General features: G+C 43.5%; 1 protein-coding gene across 2 annotated transcripts in view; it reads right to left on the reverse strand.

Moving 5' to 3' along the window:
* Positions 1–769: 769 nt before the first annotated feature.
* The window catches only part of LOC148010082 (zinc finger (CCCH-type) family protein / D111/G-patch domain-containing protein), a 117,236-nt gene continuing 94,055 nt past the window's right edge, over positions 770–23,950 (reverse strand). Inside the window, exons 3-4 of one of the 2 annotated variants that reach the window (XM_087673216.1) lie at positions 2,965–3,025; positions 772–2,566 (exon numbers count right to left, since the gene is read on the reverse strand). In XM_087673216.1, coding sequence (XP_087529342.1) covers positions 1,563–2,566; positions 2,965–3,025 — 1,065 coding nt within the window. In that variant the 3' untranslated portion in view covers positions 772–1,562. Of the gene's footprint in view, positions 2,567–2,964; positions 3,026–23,950 lie in introns of both variants that reach the window. The other variant, XM_087673217.1, reaches the window with a different exon arrangement.

The following is a 23,950-nucleotide window of genomic DNA, read 5'->3' on the forward strand; positions in this document are numbered from 1 at the left end:
ACATATTTATCACTTATTTGGAATTGAAACTTGAAATTTTTCCAAATTTTCTTATCTACTCATAATGTATCACTTGGTGGATCTAGATACTATGTGACTTTTGTGGATGACTATAGCAAGTACACATGGATATACATCTTAAAGCATAAAGTGAAGGTTTTTGCTACCTTTACAGATTTTAAAGCTCATGTAAAAAAAGAGCTTAACTATTATGTCGTATGCTCAATGATCTGACAGTGGTGAAGAGTACATGGTAAACATAGATACCAACTAAAGGCATTTAATCAATCTCCTTGGAAACTTAGCTAGAAAGTTTACTAGTTGAATTCCCATGTGTATAAGTTGACTAGTATTATGGCCAAATTTTACTCAGCATTTGACACCCTTATAACCTCTTGCCAAAAGGTATAACTCATGGAAGTTTACTGATCGAAATTAGTTTTGTGAACATGATCAGCTCTTATGAAATTCATGTTTCCTCATCTCCATACACAAACTCTTTCTATAACAAATCCATAGAAGCAATTTATGTATTTTATAGAATAAATATCAAAATACACATTTGCAAAAGATGATTTAGCTATCTCATAGTGGAACAAGACGACCCTTCAAGGCAAATCCATGGAGAAACTCCAAGTTACGATTAGCACAATAGGATTGATGACAACATTAAAACCACCCACAAGTTGGTCCATAACTTGATTTTGACAAATGAACTTGAAAATTTTATAACATTTTAAACAATGTTGCAAAAAGTCTTGCAAGGGGGTCTCTCTAATACGAATTTGCAATGCCAAACTTGAATTGAGGATTGATAATATTTTATGCGCCCAAACACTTGCACGAGTAGATGCCATCCCTCCCAAATCTTGTACAACATGCTTCTATGCAATAACTAACTACTGGAACATTGATGAGGTGTATAAACTCAAGCAATTGATAGGCAGAAGGGGTTCCCCTGTTGCTGCGATAATATTTAACGGGTTATAAACTTGAACATCAAGCCCAAGCAAACTAAGACTTGGTGAAAGGGTCGTAATGGATAACGTTCAAGGGGCCCCCGCTATTTTCAAAGCTTCACATGACTGAGTTTTTGCTCTTTGAAACAATGTCATTGAATGTGTATATGAAACTTCCATGGAGTAAACAGACAATCTAGAGTCTGCTGTATAATAAGTTACTGCTATTTGTAGGGTATTCTTGCAAAAGTCATCCACCCACAGGACTTGATGTCTAATACACCATGATTTGTTTCACACTAGAAGGCATCCTTGTTGAACTGTGACTCCTTCAATCTAGAAACTAGAAACATAGCTGAGTGCATTGTAACTATGCCTCGAAGAAAAGTTTGTGAACTGTGCCGTGAGAGGGGAGGCAAAGTAGAGAACTTATATAAGCCCCTCTTACTACAAGCCTTCTATGGAAAATATAGCACACATAAATTATCAAGTGTTAGCAATGACAAGTTAAGAGAACAAGCCTCCACACATATAAGGAGGGATCAATGAATAGTGGACACTTGGAACCAAGGTTTTTTGACTGGGTAACCAAGTTGTGCACAGTCAAAACCGTAACCACTTCTTCTCTTTCTCCTTGCTGTGCACTGCAAGAGAGGCAGATAGATGATCTGCCTCTGCTTTAAGTAGCGCCCTGCGAGATTCTTCTAGCTTCCGAGCCACGGCATCATACACAACCTTATCCTTTTTATTGCGCAGTGCCATCTCTTTAAGCTTTTCCACCTTATTTCTAAGGTCTGCTACCTCATCTGCCTGTGCAATCAATGACCGCCTGTCCTCTTTGTGCACTTTACCCTTGACTCGTCTGCAGCTTTCATTCTCTGTGCTCTCCTTTGTACCAACTGTATGCCCATGCTGCCCAGCAAGTTGGTTGTTTATAAAACCAAAGACATCTGGAGCTCTGGCTTCCTCTGTTTTCACTGCACGCGCAGCTTCAGCCAGCTTCCTGTCACGCTTTCTTTTACCTCCCCGGCTCTTCTTCTTGCCACTAGCTTTGCTTGTGCCCTCATCTTGGTGCAAGGAATCACTAATGAAATCCAATGACTGATGCTTTGGTAAAGCCTTCACCTGAAGAGGAGTTACTATTCCTTGTCCAGTTCGGCCCAAGCCCATTCCTTCCCGATAGCCCATATTAGCCATCATTTTTGAGGCCATACCACGAGTGTGCTTTTCCCAGTGAGCAAACACACGAGTATCTGTTTGAGCTCCTGCTGTGACTGGTGTTCCAAAAGTCACTTTGTCATAGTCGTCATCATCCTCAGCTTCCTCTGACTCATCTTCATCATCTTTTGAGCTTGTTGACTCCTCATCAGTAACATCGGCATATTCTGAAACGGACAAGTTTTCCAAACCAACCTCTAAACGGCTTCCATCATCAACAAATATTACACTGCCAGACTGTGAAGCTTCATCCCAGGATTCAAGTTCTCCTTGCCTCCATATCCCTTCACCATTTGGAGAGACACATGCAAGAACTGCAGACCCAACTGAAGTGTGCTGCAATGTTGGAGAGACAAACTGCCTCAGTGCATCCATTGGCACCAAAACCCCTGCCATGAGACCAATACTAGTACCTTACCCCCAGAAAACAGAAAATGAAGTAATGCCAAGATATTCATCCAACAACTACAGGAACTAAGATATACCCTAACCCAAGCAGTAATTTTACAGACCTCGAGCCAAGCAGTAAAAATTATGTCACACGGGTTTGTGATTTCTCAGATGTAATCAGCCAAATACATAGGAAAACTAAAAAACCCATGCTAACTCATTCTTTCAATGGCCTGTCACATACCACAAGATACCACTAATATGTGTACTATGTCTCTGATACCAGCATCTCAACAGAACTCTTAGAATTGCCATCATAGTAGATTTCACTTGTCAACTTTAAAGGTAGACCTTGGGTTTTGCCCAATTACCAAATTTAACAATCAAAGAGACCCACCATGTGACATTCGGCAGTTGCCACCAAATCGACACCGCTGCTGCATATAGAATTTGCAAATCTGCACTTTATAGCCTCATGTTAGTCCAGTTTGAAGCATTACTGAGTCCCTGCCATCCACATAAGTGCTTTTATTCTTTGTTCACGGGCACAAAATGGACCAATGTAATCAGTTCCATATACTAGCCAAAACCACCCAAATCAACTAAGAATTCATATTTATGGAGTAGGAAGGAAGTGAAAGGCAGTATAATTGGTAAGGGATCATTTTGTCTTGGTCTTTCAAAAAGACAACACTTAAAAGATATGTCAACTGCAAACATAACAGGAAAAAGAAAGGAAGAGTAAAAAATCATGTCTCACAATCCAGATGAAATTGTTGAGTGGTATTTAGGTCACACCATTATCAACCCCATGAACCTCAAGTATGAAGTTATAGATAGAAAACACATTTATTACAGATACAGCATTTGTCACCATTTACCATCACCATCATCATTCATCGTTCAAGCATTCTTCAGCCTCATCAACCCATTTGTTGTGTCTAATGCAGCCATAGTTTCCGCTCCGCTTGTATTACCAGCTTTGTGTGCATATTCCAATCTATTCCTACAGCCTTTGGGAATTGCTGGAGCAGCTCAAGCATCTTGCTTCCCTACTTGGCACCACAGTACAGGGGAGTTTCAGAACTGGCAAAAAAGGGAGTTTCTGCCAGTTTTGGAAATGGGCAGAGGAGCAGATTTTAGCATTGAATTCAACATAGGTACTTAAGTATATCAATGCCCACAACAATACTTATTCAAATGTCACACCAAACTTCAACCTTCATGCTTCACATTACATGACTGATGAAGTTTTAACATGCATGGATGAGAAAGAGATGGAGCGGAGCAGAAATGCTTGAACCAACAGGCAGAAGAGAAAATGAGAAGAAAAAATGTCATGAATACAACCTGCTGCCACTGGGTGGACAAGCCAAAGCAAAGTTTTGATGTTTCCATTTCAAACAGAATCGGTCATTCTATTTCAGGCTGCCCAAAACACTGTTTCAGAATAGTATGCTTGGCATGTAAGTACTTGTGAATTAGCATAGTTTAGCTTGGTCTTGTGTCACCAAAATGACAAATGAACTTAATGATTTGGTTCAACTTCACCAACACTTGTATAACTGTTGATCAGGCTGTTTTGACTACTACATCATCACTCCAACTGCCAATTCTACATTTTCAGTTTTCTAGCACTTGTCTGCACCAAGCTGATCTGTGTTTTCATCTACAGCAAGTTGTTTTTGTGTCTTTAGCACATTTCTTCATCAGCCTTTGCTCCAACCGTAGTTGCTACACTTGAGATCTATCTCCAGTAGATGACACACTTCATCCCCTCCATCAGCCAACTCCCACGAGGGTCATCAACTATTGAACTGCTCTTTGAGTGTTGTGTATATACATTCATTTACATTCAAAATTCATTCAGAAATCAAAGTCTCTACCTGTTTTGCGATTTTGTGTTTGTGTCTAGTCATGTTCAAGATAACCATGAAGCATTTCACCGCTAAAACATTGTGTTTCAGCATGAAACAATTCACCATTGAGTAGGTTGTAAGTGAAACGCCACATGCAAGGTTGTCACGTCTGATGGCGTTCAATTAGTACCATCCAATACTAGTACAGTACTCATTGGACTAATAAATCTTGGACCTACATCCGATGCTACGTCCGATGAAAAAAAACTTTACATACAATTTAAAGGTTATACTTAATGTTCAGACTTCAAACAACTAGAGACTTTACTCAAAAGTAAGTGCGAAAGAGAGTGGGAAGCTCTAGTGTCAAGTGAGTAGATACCAAAAAGGATGAATGAGATTGGGGAGAGGGAAAGGTTTTTATAGAGGGAGAGTGTTTTAAGGTTTAGAGTTGGTGAGACAAGCGAGGCGAGAGAGAGAGAGAGAGAGAGAGAGAGAGAGAGAGAGAGAGTTGTGCGTGTCATCTAGTTCTTGTAGAGAGACAAAGTGTTTTTACACACGCTGGCATAGAGCCATCCTGTATCTTGTAATCATGTAAACTTGTACCTTTTTCGTAATTAATACAACTACCTTTTACGAAAAGAGAGAGAGAGAGAGAGAGAGAGTGTGTGTGTGTGTGTGTGTATCATGAGGACATGTACTTTTGAAACCTCACTTAACATGTGGATTAATTTTTAATCACATGATTAAGTAAATGCTGCACATGTGAGGTGCAACTGGGATTAGAGAGCCTGCAACTCCAGAAAATCACGGGATGTCAAAGGCAAAAGTTGCTATAAGTTATGTTGCACAGGTACTAGGTGGTATCTGGTGTTAATTGTTAGCCTAGGTCATTCATTTGGCCATAAGTGCTAGTTGGTGACACTAGAGATGTGGCGTTTAATGGTACATAACGCCGATCTAATAGTCAAAGATGGCACAGAGAGACTTGGGAGTGGAAGATGCCTAGCCAATTTAATTATTGGCTAGTGAAATTATTTTTTCGGGCACCTTATTAGATTAATTTTCAGTAATTAAAGGCTGAAAATTAATATTTCATGATGTATACTATTTGAAAAACCATTTGGAAAGGCTGCCACTTGGCAACCTTGTCCATACACGCTGGTAAAAGGCTGAAGAGCAGGAAAAACGAGATCATCTTGCTACAACAAATGTGAAAGAGCTATTTTCAGTCATTGCAACCAGCCATGAGTGAGTTTTGAGAAGGCAATTGCATACTCAGACCCTCCACAGCTGGGCGATTGCATCGAGGTACAAGGTGATAGCTAATTTGGATGTCTCAACTATAGGCGACAACATTTAAAGCTGTTGTGGTAGGGCAGCCGTTGCGTTTGACTGATTTTCAATGATTCTTCGCAACAAAACTCTAAATTTTCTCTCTCATCTCCCAACCATTTCACAACCTTGCTTCGAAGATCTCAGCATTTGGACCCTTGGAGGCTGAGAAATTGCAAATTTCTCTATTGAAACCCTAATTTATAGCACAAATAAGGGTTTAGCAACAGCCTCGACAAGCATGCCAAAAATTGGAAGCTCCAAGACCCAATTGGATTATTCAAGGCTGAAGGTGAATTTCAACTAAATTCAGGTGGACTAGTCAACCATTGAATTTGGGGCACTTCCATCGTCTATGAAGTGGGTGAAGGCCAATTAAGTGTCCGAATGAAGGGGCAAATCAGATTGAAGACTTGCTAGTCACTTTGGACAGCAAGGGGAGTTTGGATTGTGAAGGGGATCGAGAGAATCCCATTGTAAATCAACTTCTTCTTCAATAAAGCTAAAGGAATACAAAAAGGGGTGCTAATTTTGAGGGCCAATCGAGTGTGCATTGTCCAAGATCAGCAAGTAAATTGGTATTTCATATTTGAATTTATCGTTTGCTGCTGTAATTAAGTTGTAATCAGGGATTTATCACCTATCCATAGAAGGAAGGCTGGTTTCATGGTTCCATTGCCGCGATACCATCAAATTTTTTTGAATTAGTGGGCCCGTGGTACTTGATTGCAACATGGGACTGCTGCATTATTGCTGAAATTGTTCTCAGCAGTCAATTACAGCAAGCATGTCTTCACATGGTGATATGGGATTAAGTGGAGAGGATGCATCACTCCTTGGTCAATCACGTGGTGAAGGGGCAAATGCAATAACTGATGTTGGGCATGGTTCTCAACATGGACATGTTGAGCTAAAATATGCATTACTTGCTGATTAGCCTCTTAAACAAACCCAAAACACACTAAAAATGCTCTTTTAGAGTAAAATCCTAGAACGGGGAGCGGTTCGAGAGAGTTCAGTGGAAACCCTAAAACGGGGAGCGGTTCAAGAGAGTTTAGTGGAAACCCTAATTTTTGGGGCGCTCTTCCACATCTATAAATAGACAAGCTGCCCCTATTCAACCATCATTTTTGTTTGCAAGTTACACCAGCCCAGACACCCTCTGCTGCTATTGGCGCCCAGTTTCCAGCCTGTAGCCCACCTCCATCTGCTGTCCAGCCATCATCGACTGCAGCCACATTATCTTCAGCATGTCCATTGTTGTAGGCGACAGCGCTCAGCTGCTAGCGACTGCTCAAGACTGCCCCGGACTACTGTTCAACCTGCTGTCCATCATCTCCAAGATCAGCCAGCCTACGTTTTCAGTATTGCAGGCCCTGACACTCTCAAACATTGTTTCAGCCTGCTGTTTACAGCAGACTGTGCATAGTTTCCAGCCTCCGATTGGCGGTAAACTGCTGTGTTTTAGTAACTAGCCTGCTGCCATTCACTATTCAGCACTCCTACACTCCGACTGGTGGTCACAGACTTGGGATCCGTCTCCAGTGGACGTTACGCTCCGACATCGCTCTACCCTTGAGCACACTGTACACTCTTACATTCATTTACAGCATTCATTCACTTCAGAGTTGTATTCTCTCTTTCCCTTCTTCTGTTTGTGTTTGAGTTTTGAGTTTTGAGTTTTGAGTTTTGAGTTTAGGGTTTGAGTTTTGCCCTCTATGTCTATGTCTGTCTCCTTGTGTTTCTATCGAGATCGTACACTCTGTGTGTCCTCAGTGCAAACCCTAGCAGTTTCCTTCACATGGTATCAAAGCCAGTGCTCTTGTAAAGAGTATCCTATGGATATTGTGGAGAGCTAGTCTTTGTGCAAGACACACAATATGACTCCTAACCGAATCACAATGTCCCAAACACCTTCTCCTCCAGTTCCTATAATGTCTTATCAGGCTTTTCCATCATTGGAGGCCCTGAGATGGCATTATGGACTCGGTGAGAAGGACGACACTCCACCTTCACCAGATTTCACTAACATGACACAGGAGGACTTTGAGGAGTACTATCGCAACAAGTATGGTGATGTTTACACCCCTCCCACCAGTTTTGCTACCACATCCGGACCGGTTGGTAAGACTGGCCACCTCTCCGATCATGGAGGACATACGGCATTCAAAACGTCTAGCGATCCATCTTCATCATCTCAGTCAAGTCCAATGTCAGGTTTGTACAATTCTTTTGTGTTGCATGAATCAAAACCCCTGCATGTTTCTTCTTTTGAGGTACAGGATCTGGATGGCTTTGCATATGTGAACTTCAATAGAGGAAGCTCACAAAGTAGACGAAATTCAGGTACATCTACAGCGTCTGTTTCATTTGAGCATATCACACACACTTCTCACTTCCCTCCTATCCCACCCTCTTCTATATCACATCTCTCATCATCTTTCCAAAACCTTGGATTACACTCCACATCTACATCACACATCCTAGGGGTTGGATCTTCCATCTCCGCTCCTAGCACCTTTTCCTTCTCCACCCCATTCTCTACCTCTTTGCTCCATGGTACTTCGTTAGGGGAAATGCCACCCTTTAACACAGTGTCTCCCACCTTTCAGCTCACTTTTGGGCCTGAGAGGGGGTGTTGAGCTAAAATATGCATTACTTGCTAATTAGCCTCTTAAACAATCTCAAAACACCCTAAAAATGCTCTTTTAGAGTAAAACCCTAAAACGGGGAGCGGTTCGAGAGAGTTTAGTGGACACCCTATTTTAGAGCACCCTTCCATGTCTATAAATAGACAAGCTGCCCCCATTCAGCAATCATCCTTGTTTGCAGATTACGGCGGCCCACACAGCCTCTATTGCTGTTGGGGCCCAATTTCCAGCCTACAACCTGCCTCCATCTGCTGTCCAGCCATCATCGACCGTAGCCGCATTATCTTCAGCCTGTCCATTGCTGTAGACGACAACTCTCAGCTGCTGGTGTGACTGCTCTAGACTATCACAGATTGTTGTTCAGCCTGCTGTCCATCATCTCCAGGGTCAGCCAGCCTGCATTTTCAGCATTGCAGGCCCTGACACTCTCAAACATTGTTTCAGCCTGCTGTTTACAGCTGCTGTTTACAGCAGACTGTGCACAATTTCCAACCTCCGATTGGTGGTACACAGCTGCATTTACCAGTTTCCAGCCTCCAAACTGCTGCGTTTTGGTGACCAGCCTACTACCATTCACTACTCAGCACTCCTACACTCCGACTGGTGGTCACAGACTTGGGATCCGTCTTCGGTGGACATCACACTCCGACATTGCTCTGCCCTTGAGCACACTATACACTCTTACATTCATTTATAGCATTCATTCACTTCAAAGTTGTGTTCTCTCTCTCCCTTCTATTTGTATTTGAGTTTTTGTGTTTCAGTTTTGAGTTTTGCATTTAGGGTTTGAGTTTTGCCCTCTGTATCTGTGTCTGTCTCTTTGTGTTTCTGTCGTGGTCGTACACTCTGTGTGTCCTCAGTGCAAACCCTAGCAGTTTCCTTCACAGGACAGCATGCTGAAAATGTGAAAAATGACCCAAATGTTGGCACTTCAATGCATAAAGAGGTTGATTGACCAGCAAGGGGCTGACGAATTTGATGATAGCCTCAAGGATCGAATGCATACAATAGCAAAATCTTTTCGTTGAATTGGCAAAGGATCCCGAGTTTACTCGATTCTTGAATGACCCAAAGAAGGACAACAAAGGCAAAGAGAAGAAGACACCTTCTACAGCTTCACGATAGCCACAAGAATGAAAGGAAATGCCTAAGCCTTCTTTAGAAGAGCCCAAAATGCCTGATGAGCATAAACAGTTAGTATCCGTGGGGCAACAAGTGCAAATGCATAGCCAACTTGGTAGTGCTAATCCACGAGAGCATAGGCAGCAAGGCAATTATGCACATGCAAGCATGGGACCATTTTTCATACTATGGTGGTGGTACCATTTTTCATACTATGGTTGGACAGGCACCGCATACGGGAATGTATGGCACAAATCCGTATGCAGTAGCCAATGCATGGCTCACATGTTAGGATAAAGGCTCGTTTGACCTCTGTGTATAGTAAACACGCTATTCAGTTGTACATGTGAATCCACCCTTAATGCCCTAAGTATAAATACATTTTCTTCTTTGTGTACCAACACATTGTTGGTACACTCAAATCTAATCGTACTTTCACTCTCTCTCGCCGTCACTATCTCTCCTCGAACTACTGTACATCCTCAACTGAGCTCCAACTCAATTGAGCTCCAACAACTGGTATCAGAGCTTAAGGTTTTTGCACGCTTCCCAAGACCAAGTGCAGCTGGCAGTGCAGGCAACTCGCGAACTGGTCACAGGCAGAAGTCCTATGCAATACAATTCATGATGAAGACAATCGCGGGCTCTCTCAGCTCAAGTGATACGCAAGCAACCTGTGGCAGGTTCAGCGTGTGACCATAGTCGAGGCACTGTCCATGTCAACAAGATGTGAAGGCACCATCTGCAACTAGGGGACCTAACGACGGGCCCAACAAGGAACCAGCGTTCGTGGTGTGCAAACGTGACAACTAGAGTGCTGGAGTTCGAGGCCGGCAGGGCGTGATGGTCGACAAGATGGATTGCTAACACATGACGTGGACTAGGCACGCACGGGATGGACGCCAACGAGCCGTCAGACATGACACCTTGATGGGTCAGTTTATAAATAAATAAATAAATCAGAGATCTCTCTAATTTCCGAATTCCTTTCTCCTTGTCTAACAGGAGTTTGTGCGTGGAAGCACAGGTCTCAAACTTGTGCAAATCTGAGCCAAAATTTTGGGGCTTTTCCCGGTTTTGATCTCGTCCATGCTTGACAGCGACATTCAAGTCAAAAATTGCAGACATTGCATATGGTGACCTCAATTAAGTTGGGAATTTTGCCAAATTTTGCTCTTTTGAGTAAAGTTTCCTGACATTGGATCCCACAAAATTGGGACTTTTCATGTATTGGTAAAATTTTGCTCAGTTGGGTTAGATTGGCTGACATTTATGCACTTTTGGACCTAAAATTTTGGGGGCTTGTGCAGAATTTGGTAAATTTCCTCATTTTTGCTCGTATGGTGACTACTTCATATACAAACAGCAGAGATTTATTACTGTTTGAGGAAAAATAGCAGTGTGTTTGCTAGTTCAGCTCGTGCTTTTTATAGTCCAGGGCATTCACTCTTGTGTTCATGATAAAATGGCTCCAACTTCTTCCAGTTCAGACATCAAGAGTTTAATGGAAATCAAATGGTTTGATGGTCATGGTTTTGACCTTTGGAAAGACCGTATGCAAGGCATATTGTTCCTAAAGGATTGTGAGGATGGTTTGCAGGAAGATAAATGTGACATTAATGTGACATTAAGAGTGATATTTAATGTCACGTTAAGGTCATAAATATGGAATGTCACATTAAATGTCACATTAAGGGGAAGGAAATGTGACATTAAGAGTGATATTTAATGTCACGTTAAGGTCATAAATATGGAATGTGACATTAAAAGTGACATTTAATGTGACATTAAGGTAAATCTAGGGGAACATGCACGAGAATGACCGTCCGGGCTCTTGGGCGCTCGAACGGGGTTAAGGGGAGCCTAGAGAGAAAGAGAGTCCAAGAATAGTAGGACTCCAGAGAAGTGGACGGCTGGCAAAGGAATACGAGTGAGAGGGGCCAGCATTTATCTAGGCATGGTTGGGAGGAGAAGAAGGTCTCGTGCTCAAGGTTTTTCATTGTTTTCTCTCTGTCTTTCCCGAGGCCATCTATCATTGAATATCACTCTTAATGTCACATTAATGTCACAATAAACCCACACAAATGTCTAATGCTGATTGGGCCAGAGTAAACAAAAAGGTTGTGGCTTACATTAAGATGGGTGTCACTGATGTTATCTTGATAGACATTAAGGGTTTAGATACAAGTTATGCAATATGGGAAAAGCTGAAAACTACCTATGAGATCACCACACCTATTAATCAGGTGCATTTAATGCGCAAGTTGATGAATATGTGACTGGATGAGTCAAAGCCTACAACTGAGCACTTGAGTGCATTTACAGGCATTTTAAATCAGCTCAAGGATGCAAATTTGGACTTTGATGATAAGTTGAGAGCAATCTTTTTTATCATGACATTGTCTGATTCTTAGGAGACCTTGGTGGTTTCTCTCAGCAATAACCCCAATCTCTCATATGATGGAGTGAGGGGTTCAATCTTAAATGAAGAAATTAGACGTGTATCTAGTGGAGAAGGCAACAACTCAGCTTATAATGTAAGAGGCAAGGCTGAAAAGAAAAATGCAAATGCACGACAAAGAAACAAGAGCAAGAGCAAAGGAAAGAAAAATAGTGACATTACTTGCTATCACTTGTCAGAGATCATAGCCTGTCCTGTCTTGGAGGGCAGTACCAGCAGCAGCAGTCGGACCAGCAGCAGTCGGACTGTGCAGTCGGACTGCCACGTGGCAGTCCGACTGCCTGCAGCTGATTTATTCCTGGCTGCGCCCTATTTCTGGCGCCCCAGTTCGTGGCTGTTTTCGACTATTTATAGTCGACGTTTCCAGCAGTCTGTCCATTCTTCTCTGTCGCAGATTACAGACCGGTGCCGTGCAGATTTCTGTCTCTGTTCACAGATTTCAGACAGCAGACAGTGCAGACTGCAGCAGACTTCGAGGTGGACAGCAGGTCGCATCGTCGAGGTGGAGACACGCAGTCCAGCGCACTGCGCCCGTGTATATCTTTGTATTCAGCATTCTTTATACAGCAGATCTTCATTGTACACTGTCTCTTTCTCTCCCTTTTCTCTCTGCGTTCTCTCTCTCTCAGTCCTACGCTTCCGCACCGCTGCACTCTGACATGGTATCAGAGCAGTGTTTGAGGGCTGACTGAGCGCAGAATCAACCTGAAGAGGAGTTTCCATCGCGACACAAATTTGCGTTTTTTGCGTTTAAGGGCAGACAAGAGGGCTGCGCCTTGAAACAAGGCTGAAACGAGTGTGGGCGCACAGGAAAGGAGTATAGGTGGTGGATTTGCTGCTGTTTACTGCTGTTTGACGCGGAGGAAGTTTGAGTTTTCAACCTAAAAGTGGAGGTTTTGCTTTTTCATCGCCTCCGGCGGGTGAAGAAGCTTCGGGACGCGGAAGAGCCTTAGCAGGCTGAGTTTACCCAGTCAGAGGGGGCTGCTTTTGCGTTTGAGAAGGCATTGCAGGTGAAGATGTCTACAGAGATGGACTTGGAGTTCCAGGCGATTATGGACCGGAAGGTGCCTGTCCTACCGGCTCTTCCTACAGATCAGAAGCTCGACGGCAACAACTACCGCATTTGGCGCGTTATGATGTTGACCATCCTTGAGTCCTATGATTTGGCGGAGTTGGTCCAGGAAGATATTGACCGGCCTTCCGTAAGAGATGAGTCCAAACTCTCTTCCGATGCTCGTGCGGAGTTGGCCAGGGCCCAGTCTCATTGGGACAAACTGAATGCCAGGATTCGATCCTTTCTCTTTCTATCATGCACTACAGCCGTGATCACTCACATCGAGCACTTGACGGTGGCTCGTGAGATATGGCTGGAGCTTGATCAAATGTACAATCGGATGACCCTGATGAAGAGGGTTTCTTTGGAGGTACAGATGCGGACCTTGTCCGTCAATAAGTCTTCTTCGCTAAGGAAACACATTAACAAGCTAAGGCAGCTACAGATGCAGGTTCAGAATGCGGGGAAGCCGATTTCCTCCGAAGACATGGCGATCACACTCTTGTCCCAGTTGCCGCCACGATTCGGTACATTTTACTCTGCCCTTATTGCTTCGGGGCGAGAGTCTACTCTTCGGTGGGAAGAGTTGGTTCCTATGGTCTTGGACCAAGAGGAACAGTTAAAAGGACAGAATGCTTCCAAGATGGAGGCGTTGACAGGTCAAGCCTCTCAGAAGAAGGGGAAGGACCAAAAGAAGAAGAAGGGGGATAACAAGTCCAAGAAGGACAAGGAGAAGGACAAGGACAAAGACTCCACATGCCATATTTGTGGAAAGACTGGCCATTGGAAGAAGGATTGCCCTGACAAAGACTCGAAGGACACCAAGAAGAAGGAAACCAAGGATTCTGGAGCGGTGGCTGCACCCTCATCAGCTGTATTTCTACATCTAGTTGTCATTGAGGACGCTTCACCGAATGCTTCTGATGCTGCGATGACGGCTCCCCAAGCTCGAGAGTGGATTGTTGATAGTGGTGTCTCACGGCACATGACTCCTTCATCAGATGGTGTTGCCCAGCTGCGACCTTCGCGTGGGCAGGTTCTCATTGGAGACAGCTCTTCAGTTTCTATTGCAGGTCGGGGTAAGATGCAGCTTATTCCGGATGGACGAGGTGGCACCCATACCTCAGAGGTTTTGCATGTACCAGGTTTAGGGTACCATCTCCTTTCAGTTCATAAGATTTGCTCCCTTGGTCTTTTGGTGGAGTTTGACAGTTCTACTATGCGAGTCCTTGATCGTGGATCGAGGAAAGTTCTATCATCTGGATATGAGGAGAACGGCATTTACAAACTGAAGTCCTCCACTGCCCTCTCTACTCTTCTTCTTACCTCACAGTCACACTTTGAATTATGGCATGCTCGGTTTGGTCACCTGAACTATGACTATCTTCGAAGGGCGTCACGTGGACAGCTTGTTCGAGGGTTGCCGGATATAGTGGTGAGCCAGCAACCATGTGTCTCCTGCATATGGGGGAAGCAGCATAGAGATGCCATTCCCCACACCGCTTCGCGGCGGTCTACTTCACCGATGGAGTTGGTATCTACGGATCTATGTGGCCCTATGAGGAATGAGTCACTGCGTGGGAGCTCGTACTTCATGCTGATCGTGGATGATTATAGCAGGATGACATGGGCCTATTTTTTGGCACTAAAGTCAGAAGCTTTCTCACACTTCAAGGATTGGCTTCTCTTTGAGGAGAACCGATCAGGCCGGAAGTTGAAGACCTTGCGATCCGACAAGGGAGGTGAATTTGTGTCTAATGAATTTGCTCGGTTTTGTGCAGATAGAGGAATTCACCAGGAGTTTGCCAATACCAATACTCCTCAAGAAAATGGTATTCTAGAACGGAAGAACCGCAGTGTGATCGAGATGGCGCGCACCATGATGAAGCACCAACAGACCCCTCAGGTTCTGTGGGCCGAGGCTGTGGCTACTGCAGTCCACATTCTTAATCAATCCCCTACTTCGGCCGTGGAAGGGATGACTCCATTTGGGGCTTATTTTGGGACGAAGCCAGATGTTTCTTACTTTCGGGTCTTTGGGTGTGATGCCTATGTTCACATTCCCAAGGCTCACCGTGACAAATTTGAAGCGGCTTCCCGAAAACAGGTATTTGTTGCCTACAGCTCCCAGTCCCAAGGCTACCGACTGTATGATCCCGTCAAGCGGGATGTATATACTAGCCGTGATGTGCGGTTTGTGGAGGTTCCGACTTCTTCACCGGGTGAGGAGCACCCCGTTCTTGGAGATCCAGGGGAGAGTTTGGCTCCTTCTACAGTTCCACTGGAGCCTGTGCCGTTTGATTATGATTCTGTTTCTGACACAGAGTCTACTGTTCCACCGGATCCTTCTGCGGAGTTACCACCGGTAGACATTCCTGAGTCTTCTATTGATGGAGAACGACGAGGGGAGGTTCGGCCTCCTCCTCGCTGGGCCCGTGACACACTCCGTGGTTCAGGGATCGAGGGGGTTCCTGAGGAGTGGGGACCGCAGGATGGTCCGCGGCGGTCACGGAGGCACCAGGCGCATTCTTCGGAGCTTGTTTGCTCCAATTATTGTTTGATGTCCCGTGTTATGCAGGATCGAGAGCCCACCTCCGTGAAGGAGGCTTTACAGTCCGCCCCATGGAAGAAAGCTATGGAAGCTGAGTTGGAGGCTATTGAGAGGAATGGCACTTGGTCACTTGTGCCACGCCCCCCGAAGAAGAAGGTGATTGGAGTCAAGTGGGTCTTCAAGACCAAATATCTCAGTAATGGTACTTTGGATAAGCACAAGGCTCGCCTTGGTGCTAAGGGTTTTGCCCAGCGCCCAGGGATTGACTGTCATGACACCTTTGCCCCCACCGCTCGTATGGCAACCATTAGAGCTGTTCTTGCTTTGGCTGGCCATAGGAGATGGCCTGTTTATCAGCTGGATGTGAAGTCGGCCTTCCTGAATGGTGATCTGAAGGAGGAGATCTACATTGAGCAGCCTCCTGGCTTTGGTTCTTCAGATGGGAAAGTCTACAGGTTGAAGAAGGCCCTGTATGGTCTCAAGCAAGCCCCACGAGCTTGGAACGAGAAGATTGATTCGTTCCTCCAGTCTCACTTGGGATATCGGCAATCCAAGGCCGATCCGCAGCTGTATGTTCACACTTCCGAGGATGGTTGTGTGCTGTTTGTATTATATGTTGATGATTTGATTGTCACAGGTGATGATGCACAGCAGGTCCAGGAGACAAAGTCAGCTTTACATCGGACGTTCGAGACGACGGATTTGGGACTACTCCATTTCTTTTTAGGCCATGAGATTTATCAGTCTCAGAGGGGGATCTTTCTCTCCCAACAGAGATATGTACAGGAGCTCTTAGTGTCTTTTGAGATGGAAGATTGTCGGGCCCTCTCTACTCCTATGGATCCGAACTGGAAGGCCACTTCCCATTCAGCTTCTCCTTTGGCGGATATGTCCCGCTATCGACAGTTGATAGGGTCTTTGATTTGGCTTCTCAACACCAGGGTTGATCTATGTTTTGCTGTTGGGCTCTTGGCAGGGTTCATGAGTGAACCTAAGACGGTGCATTGGCAGGCTGCTCAGAGGATACTTCGGTATCTCCGGGGGACGTCTGATTTGGGGATTCATTACCCCGCAGGGACAGATGGGTCAGATCTTGTACTTGCAGGTTGGAGCGACTCGGATTGGGCCGGTGACGTGGACCACAGGCGGTCTACAACAGGTTACTGCTTTACTTTGGGTGCAAGTGTTATTTCATGGAGTAGCAAGAAGCAGCCCACGGTAGCCCTTTCGTCTACTGAGGCGGAGTATCGGGCCGCGTCTTCCACCACATGCGAGGTTGTGTGGCTTCGGAGATTGTTGGAGGAGCTTGGGTGCCCCCAGACTCGTCCTACATTGCTGCGATGTGACAATGAAAGTTGCATTGCCTTGGCAAGGAATCCTGTTTTTCATGCCCGGACGAAGCACATTGAGATTCAGTACCACTTCATCCGAGAAAAGCTTCTGGATGCGACCATCACTGTGGAGTATTGCAAGACGGAGGACAATCTTGCGGATTTGTTTACGAAGGCGCTTCCTCAGGCTCTACTTCGGCAACATTCCAGATCCCTCAGGCTTCTGCCCTGTCCAGGCTCTGAGAGGGGGTGTCAGAGATCATAGCCTGTCCTGTCTTGGAGGGCAGTACCAGCAGCAGCAGTCGGACCAGCAGCAGTCGGACCAGCAGCAGTCGGACTGTGCAGTCGGACTACCACGTGGCAGTCCGACTGCCTGCAGCTGATTTATTCCTGGCTGCGCCCTATTTCTGGCGCACCAGTTCGTGGCTGTTTTCGACTATTTATAGTCGACGTTTCCAGCAGTCTGTCCATTCTTCTCTGTCGCAGATTACAGACCGGTGCCGTGCAGATTTCTGTCTCTGTTCACAGATTTCAGACAGCAGACAGTGCAGACTGCAGCAGACTTCGAGGTGGACAGCAGGTCGCATCGTCGAGGTGGAGACACGCAGTCCAGCGCACTGCGCCCGTGTATATCTTTGTATTCAGCATTCTTTATACAGCAGATCTTCATTGTACACTGTCTCTTTCTCTCCCTTTTCTCTCTGCGTTCTCTCTCTCTCAGTCCTACGATTCCGCACCGCTGCACTCTGACATCACTGTGGTCGAAAGAGCCACAAGAAACCTTATTGCAGGTATTACAAGAAGGAACAAGAGAGAAAGAAGAATGCCGGAGACAAAAAGGAGGAGGATAAGACAGATGCATCTGAGGCAACCAACGACAAGGAAAAGGCCAATGTGGCTTCCAATGTGGTCATAGAGGAGCTTTCGGATACAGTGGCTGATGTATTTTGTGCAATTGATTGTGATGCCCTTGTATGTCACATGCAGAATATGCAGATTACCAAGGCCAATGTGATTGATGCACTTTTGTCAGTTGATGATGGTGTCACTTAAACTTAGATTGTAGACTTTGGTACCTCTTTCCATGTAACTCCTTGCTTGGAGTGTTTTACTATGTTCAATGCAGGTAGGTATAAAAAGGTGTATCTTGGAAATAACCATGCTTGTAGCCATGGTTGTCACGTCCGATGGCGTCCAATTAGTACAGTCCGATGCTAGTACGGTACTAATCGGACTAATAAATCTTGGACCTACGTCTGATAAAAGAAAAGATACATATAATTTTAAGTCTATGCTTAATGTTTAGACTTAAAAGTTAAAATATAAACTTAGAGATTCAAGTCAAAAGTGCAAAAGAGAGTTGAAACAAGACTCGAGAGTATACTATGTAGCATGAATAATGAAACCAACAACTTTATTATAAGCCAGATGTGCAATCTCATATAAAAAGTGTACAAAAACGGATTGAGATAAAAGCCATTATCCATGGCTCAACACGGAAAAGGCTTTCATATGATACCCATATTGGGGGGGTCCCTAAATTTTAGGAGATCCCTAAATTTTAGGTCCCTAAATTTTAGGAGCCTCGAATTAGCCTAAAAATGCTAGTCCTAAAAAATAGGGATGTCATTCTAAAAATAGTAAGTTCTGTACTCTGACTGTGCTTACTAAATTTGGTTGTTTCTATTCTTGACAGTATTCAACCCAAAAAGGAAGGCCATAGAGAAGAGACAAGTGTCAAGACACTTGTCACACAAGTTTCCAAGTGTCCCACCACTTGTCACATCTCATGACATGTGGCTGGACACTTGTCTTGTGCTACTCCACTTTCCCCTTTTGCACTAGCTCTCCTCTCTCCTATAAATAAGAGCTCGTTTTTCTTCATTCAACATCATTTTTCTTTGCTGTAAACTCATGTACAGTACCCACAGATAGCCAGAAACTGGCCCCATCCATCCCCATCATCATCCCCCACTTCTCCATTATCAAATTCCTCCATATTCCCTCTTCTATCACTGTTGTTTTACAAGACAGCAAGCCTGTAAATTCATTACAGCACCTCCTTCTTGAGTTCTTCCTTCCATTTTAGCTACAAGAAGCAAGCTCTATCCATGTACTGCTGATCAACGATGGAGAAAGGCTGAATTCCCCTTTTTCTTCTCTCATACGGTAAAGAAATCAGTTCTTATCATTGCATAATAGATAATGCATGTGTGTTTGTACATCTTTGCATGATCTTGTGAGAGTGAGAATTACTTCTTCTCACTCTCAGGTTGATTGTAACTGAGCTCTTCCCTAAGGGACTTGGATTGAGCAGAAATACATTCCTTCGGGGGGGTTTGCCCATCTTCAACCCTCAATCTTGTCTCCATTACTTTTACATTTTCATGGCTGTAATTTTGTGAGTAATTTTCATTTTCAGCTTTAAGTGTTCATTCTCTTTTATATTAAATCTCGAAAACAAGCAAATATCATAATTGTTAAGCATACTACGTTGTTCGGGGCGTTTACTGTGGTATCAGAGCTTTGGCTCGGTCCTCACCCCCAACACTGGTAGTGCTTACAACTATAAGTTTGTTTGTTTTCAGCCCTTGCATTGAGTGCTTGAGCATATTTTTTTTCTTTAGTCTCAATGGATCAATCGAGTGCTATCCTTCAAGACATTCAAAGTCTTAGAGAGGAGAATCAACAAATTCGTGAGTAACTTCTCAAACTAGAAAAAGTTGAGAATCCCAAAGAATTCAAGGAAAGAAGCCCATCTACTTCAAGGAAACAAAGCCATACCAATGAAAGGAGCCGATCAAGAAGTCCAACTACTTCTAAGAGGCAGTCCCATTCTACTTCAAGAAAGAGATCGCGTCGAAGCTCATCCTCTTCTTCAAAGTCATCTGGCGCCTATTCTAATGGATCCTCTTCTAGTAATGAAGAGTCACACCCTTCTCGTGGAAGACCTCATCATCGTCAAAAGCGTCGACATTCTTCACCCTCGTCTCCATCTTCATCCCCATCAAGCACTTCATCATCTTCAACCTCAATATCCGAGCATGGACGAAGGCATAAGAAGAAGAAGAAGACTAAGTCACTATCTCAACTTGAAAAGAAAATCAAGTTCAGTATGTATGATGGTTCCCGAAATCCTGATCTTCTTCTGAAGTTTATTCGTCAATTTCAAATTTTGTATGGTCGTGACAAGTATAAAGAAAAAGAAAAGATTAAGTTTGCAGCTTTATATTTAACCGACTTAGCCCATACTTGGTGGACGGGGTTGGAATATGATCATGCTGCCCCAAAATCATGGCGGTCCTTTGTTCGCCTGATACAAAGCCAATTTCCTCCTGTTCATTTCAAAAGAGATGTAAAAATGGAATGGGATCGGCTTTGGCAAAGGAAAAATGAGTCACTTGGTGACTATACCAAGAGATTTTGGGAGCTACTTTTGAAGGTCCAACATTTCAAGAAGATCAGCAGTTCGGAAAAGCTTAGGAAGTTTCAAGGAGGTTTGCATTTTAAACTTCGTACTGCTCTTAATCATTATCATTGTTCTAGTCTCAGGGAACTCATTGACCATGCTGAGACATGGGAAATGGAGCACAATGGCAACAAATCATTCCAAAAGAATGATAAGAAGAGAGTAGCTGATGATGAGGAGTATTCAGCCCCAAATGAAGGACAAAAACAGTGGCAAAAGCAGCCACCATCAAATCAAAAGAAGATGAAGCCCTATGCACCTCCTAATGCTCCTCAATTTCGCTCCAATCTATACCCACAAGCAAAGCAATTTTCCGAAGAAGAAAAGCAACGCTTCATGAAAGAAGGGAAGTGCTTTAAATGTGGACAAATAGGCCACATAGCGAAGCAATGTCCAAACAAGGGACAAAGCAAGGTTTCTGACAACAAGCCTAAGTCGCCAGTGAAAATCAATGCTATCAGTGATGTAGTTGCAAACACAACTCACACTCCAGAGACGCGCAAATTATTAAAAGCTTAGGGACAGTTGCAAGAATGAAGAGATGGACACTCCGGCAGAAGTTCGCCAAGCTTTAAATGCTGATGAAGGTGACACAGTGAAGACTGTGATACCCTACATTGGCAAGCTCAAGTTTCAAATTCAAGGCTACAGTGACGAAGATACCTTCTGTATCGGAGACCTTAATGGTTGCGATGTGATTCTTGGCATGCCCTAGAATCATAGAGTAGATTCAACCATCTTCTCTCAGAAAAAGAAGGTAAAACTCACCAACAAAGGCAAGAAGTACGAGATCCAAGCTGGAGTTTCTGGAGACACCATACCTATGGTAAGCCATATGCAAGTCTCGAGCAATTAAGGATTGTGTTCAATGTTGTCTGCTTTATGTCACTGATGTAAAAGATAATATGAATGCTGAAAACCAAGAGCAACTTCAGCTCTTGGAAAAGTATAAAGATTGTTTTTCGAAAGATCTTCCTTATCAGCTTCCCCTATCAGCTTCTCCCAAAAAGGCCAGAAGACCATCATATGGATATTATCCCGGGCAGTTCTCCTCCTAATATAGCACCATACCGTATGAGCCGTCCTCAACAAGAAGAAATCAGAAAGCAAGTCGAAAACCTACTCAACCGTGGGCTAATTAGGCCAAGTAGCTCACCATTTTGTTCACCGGTTCTTCTTGTTCAAAAGAAAGATAGCACATTTAGGATGTGCATTGATTATCGAGCCCTCAACAAAATCACCGTGAAGAATCGGTTTCCTATTCCCAGAATTGACGACATTTTGGATCGTCTAGGAGGCTCAAAGGTTTTCAGCCGCATTGATCTAAAGAGTGGTTATCATCAAATTAGGGTAATACCACAAGATGTACACAAAACTGCTTTCCGCACTTCATACAGTCTTTATGAATTCTTGGTGGTTCCTTTCGGATTAACCAATGCACCAGCCACCTTTAATCGAATGATGGAGCGCATCTTTAGAGAGCATCGACAATATGTCGGTACTTTCTTTGATGATATTCTTGTCTTTAGCAAGAATGAAGAGGAGCATCATCAACACTTGGAAATTGTTCTACAATTACTACAACAAAATCAACTCTTGGTAAATGGTAAAAAGAGTGAATTTTTCATATATAAAATAAATTACCTTGGGCATGTCATCTCTTTTGAAGGGATTCAGATGGATCCTGAAAAGATCAGGATAATCCAAGAATGGCCTCATCTTCGTGATGTACATGAGGTGCGATCGTTTCTTGGCTTATGTTCTTATTACCGCCGCTTCATCAAGCATTTTGCACATATGGCTTCTCCACTTCATGACCTTACAAAGAAGAAGATCTCTTTCCAATAGAAGGAAAAAGAGAAGGCAGCCTTCACAAGGCTGAAAACAGCTCTTACTTCTGGACCTATTCTTATCATTCCAGATCTGGTTAAACCATTTGTGGTGGAAGCAGATGCTTGCGGTGATTGTATTGGTGCAGTGCTAAATCAAGAAGGCCATGCCGTAGCCTTTGAAAGCCGCCGTCTAAATGATGTGGAGAAAAGGGAAACAAAATGTAGTTGCTGATGCACTTTCTAGAGTGCCTCGCATTGCAACTATTACAGTGGCTCATCATGAAGATTTTCAAACGATGAAGAATACTTATGATGAAGATACTGATTTTGCAGTAGTTTGGTCAAATTTACAGCAAGGAGGTTCTCATCCAGATTATTCCATCAAAGACGGCTACCTTCTCATGAACAATTGCCTTTGTGTCACTCTTCCTGTTCGACAAAAGGTGCTTAAAGAAAGTCATGAACCCCCTTATGCAGGGCATAGAGGGAAGGCAGCCACTCTAAGTGCAATTGAGCGCTACTTTTATTGGCCAACATTATGAAAAGATACACATAACTTCATCGAGACTTGTCTGGTATGCCAAAAATCCAAATATGATAGGCAGAAGATTCCAGGATTGTTGCAACCTCTTCCAGTGCCCAAAGATCCATGGGAATCTATCATAATGGATTTCATCTCAGGTATTCCAAGAACACCTCAAGGTCATGATATGATTTGGATCATAATTGATAGATTCAGCAAACAATCACATTTTATTCCATGTCATAAAACATTGAAATCCGCACAAGCTGCAAGACTTTTCATTCAACATATCTTCAGATTACATGGTATGCCTTTTGAGATCATTTCAGATAGAGACTCCAAATTCACAAGTAACTTTTGACGTGCTTTATTTGAGAATTTGGGAACCACTTTAAAGTTCTCCTCAGCTTTTCATCCTCAAACTGACGGCCAAACAGAGGTGATGAATCTCACTCTTTTGGATATGTTGAAAGCTTATGTTAGTGAATATAAGTCACAATGGGAGAAATATCTTCCATTATTGGAGTTTGCTTACAACAATACAGTACACTTATCCACAGGGAAAGCTCCAAATGAAATAGTACAGGGTAAAGTGATTCCCCCTCCAATTATTCGTACTAAAGATAAGATTTTTGCTGCTGATGAGTTTGCTTCAGATTTAAAAACCGCAGTGGATCAAGTTCGAGCCACTATCAAAGTTGCCGAAGAGCGACAAAAGAAGCAAGCAGATAAACGAAGAAGACCTTTGGCTTTTGAAAAAGGTCAATATCTCTTGCTAAAGTTTAATAAAAGCAGGCTCAAACAAGGTTCTGGTCAAAATTCATCTTTTCCAAAGCTCTCCAGTAGATACTTTGGACCCTTCAAAGTGATTGAGAAAATAAATGAAGTTTCTTATCGACTTAAGCTTCCTACTCATTGAAAAATACACAATGCTTTTCATGTAAGTTTGCTAAAACCTTACATAGGACCAGAACCAAAGGAACCCATTACTGAAGATCCCCCAGAAGTTGAAGAAACAGAGCAACTCTTGGAACCTGAAAAGATTTTGTTTCTCAAGGATCGAACCACGAGAAGTGGCCTTGTGACACGAAAATTCTTGCTAAAATTCAAGAATCTACCCACAACAGATGCACAGTGGGTAGATGAAAAATTCATGAAGGATTACCCAAATAGTCTACAACAATATCAAGAAGCT

The sequence above is a fragment of the Lygodium microphyllum genome, chromosome 30 (assembly GCF_053477565.2).
Source record: "Lygodium microphyllum isolate KBCC chromosome 30, Lygodium_microphyllum_v1.1.10, whole genome shotgun sequence".
NCBI lineage: Eukaryota > Viridiplantae > Streptophyta > Polypodiopsida > Schizaeales > Lygodiaceae > Lygodium > Lygodium microphyllum.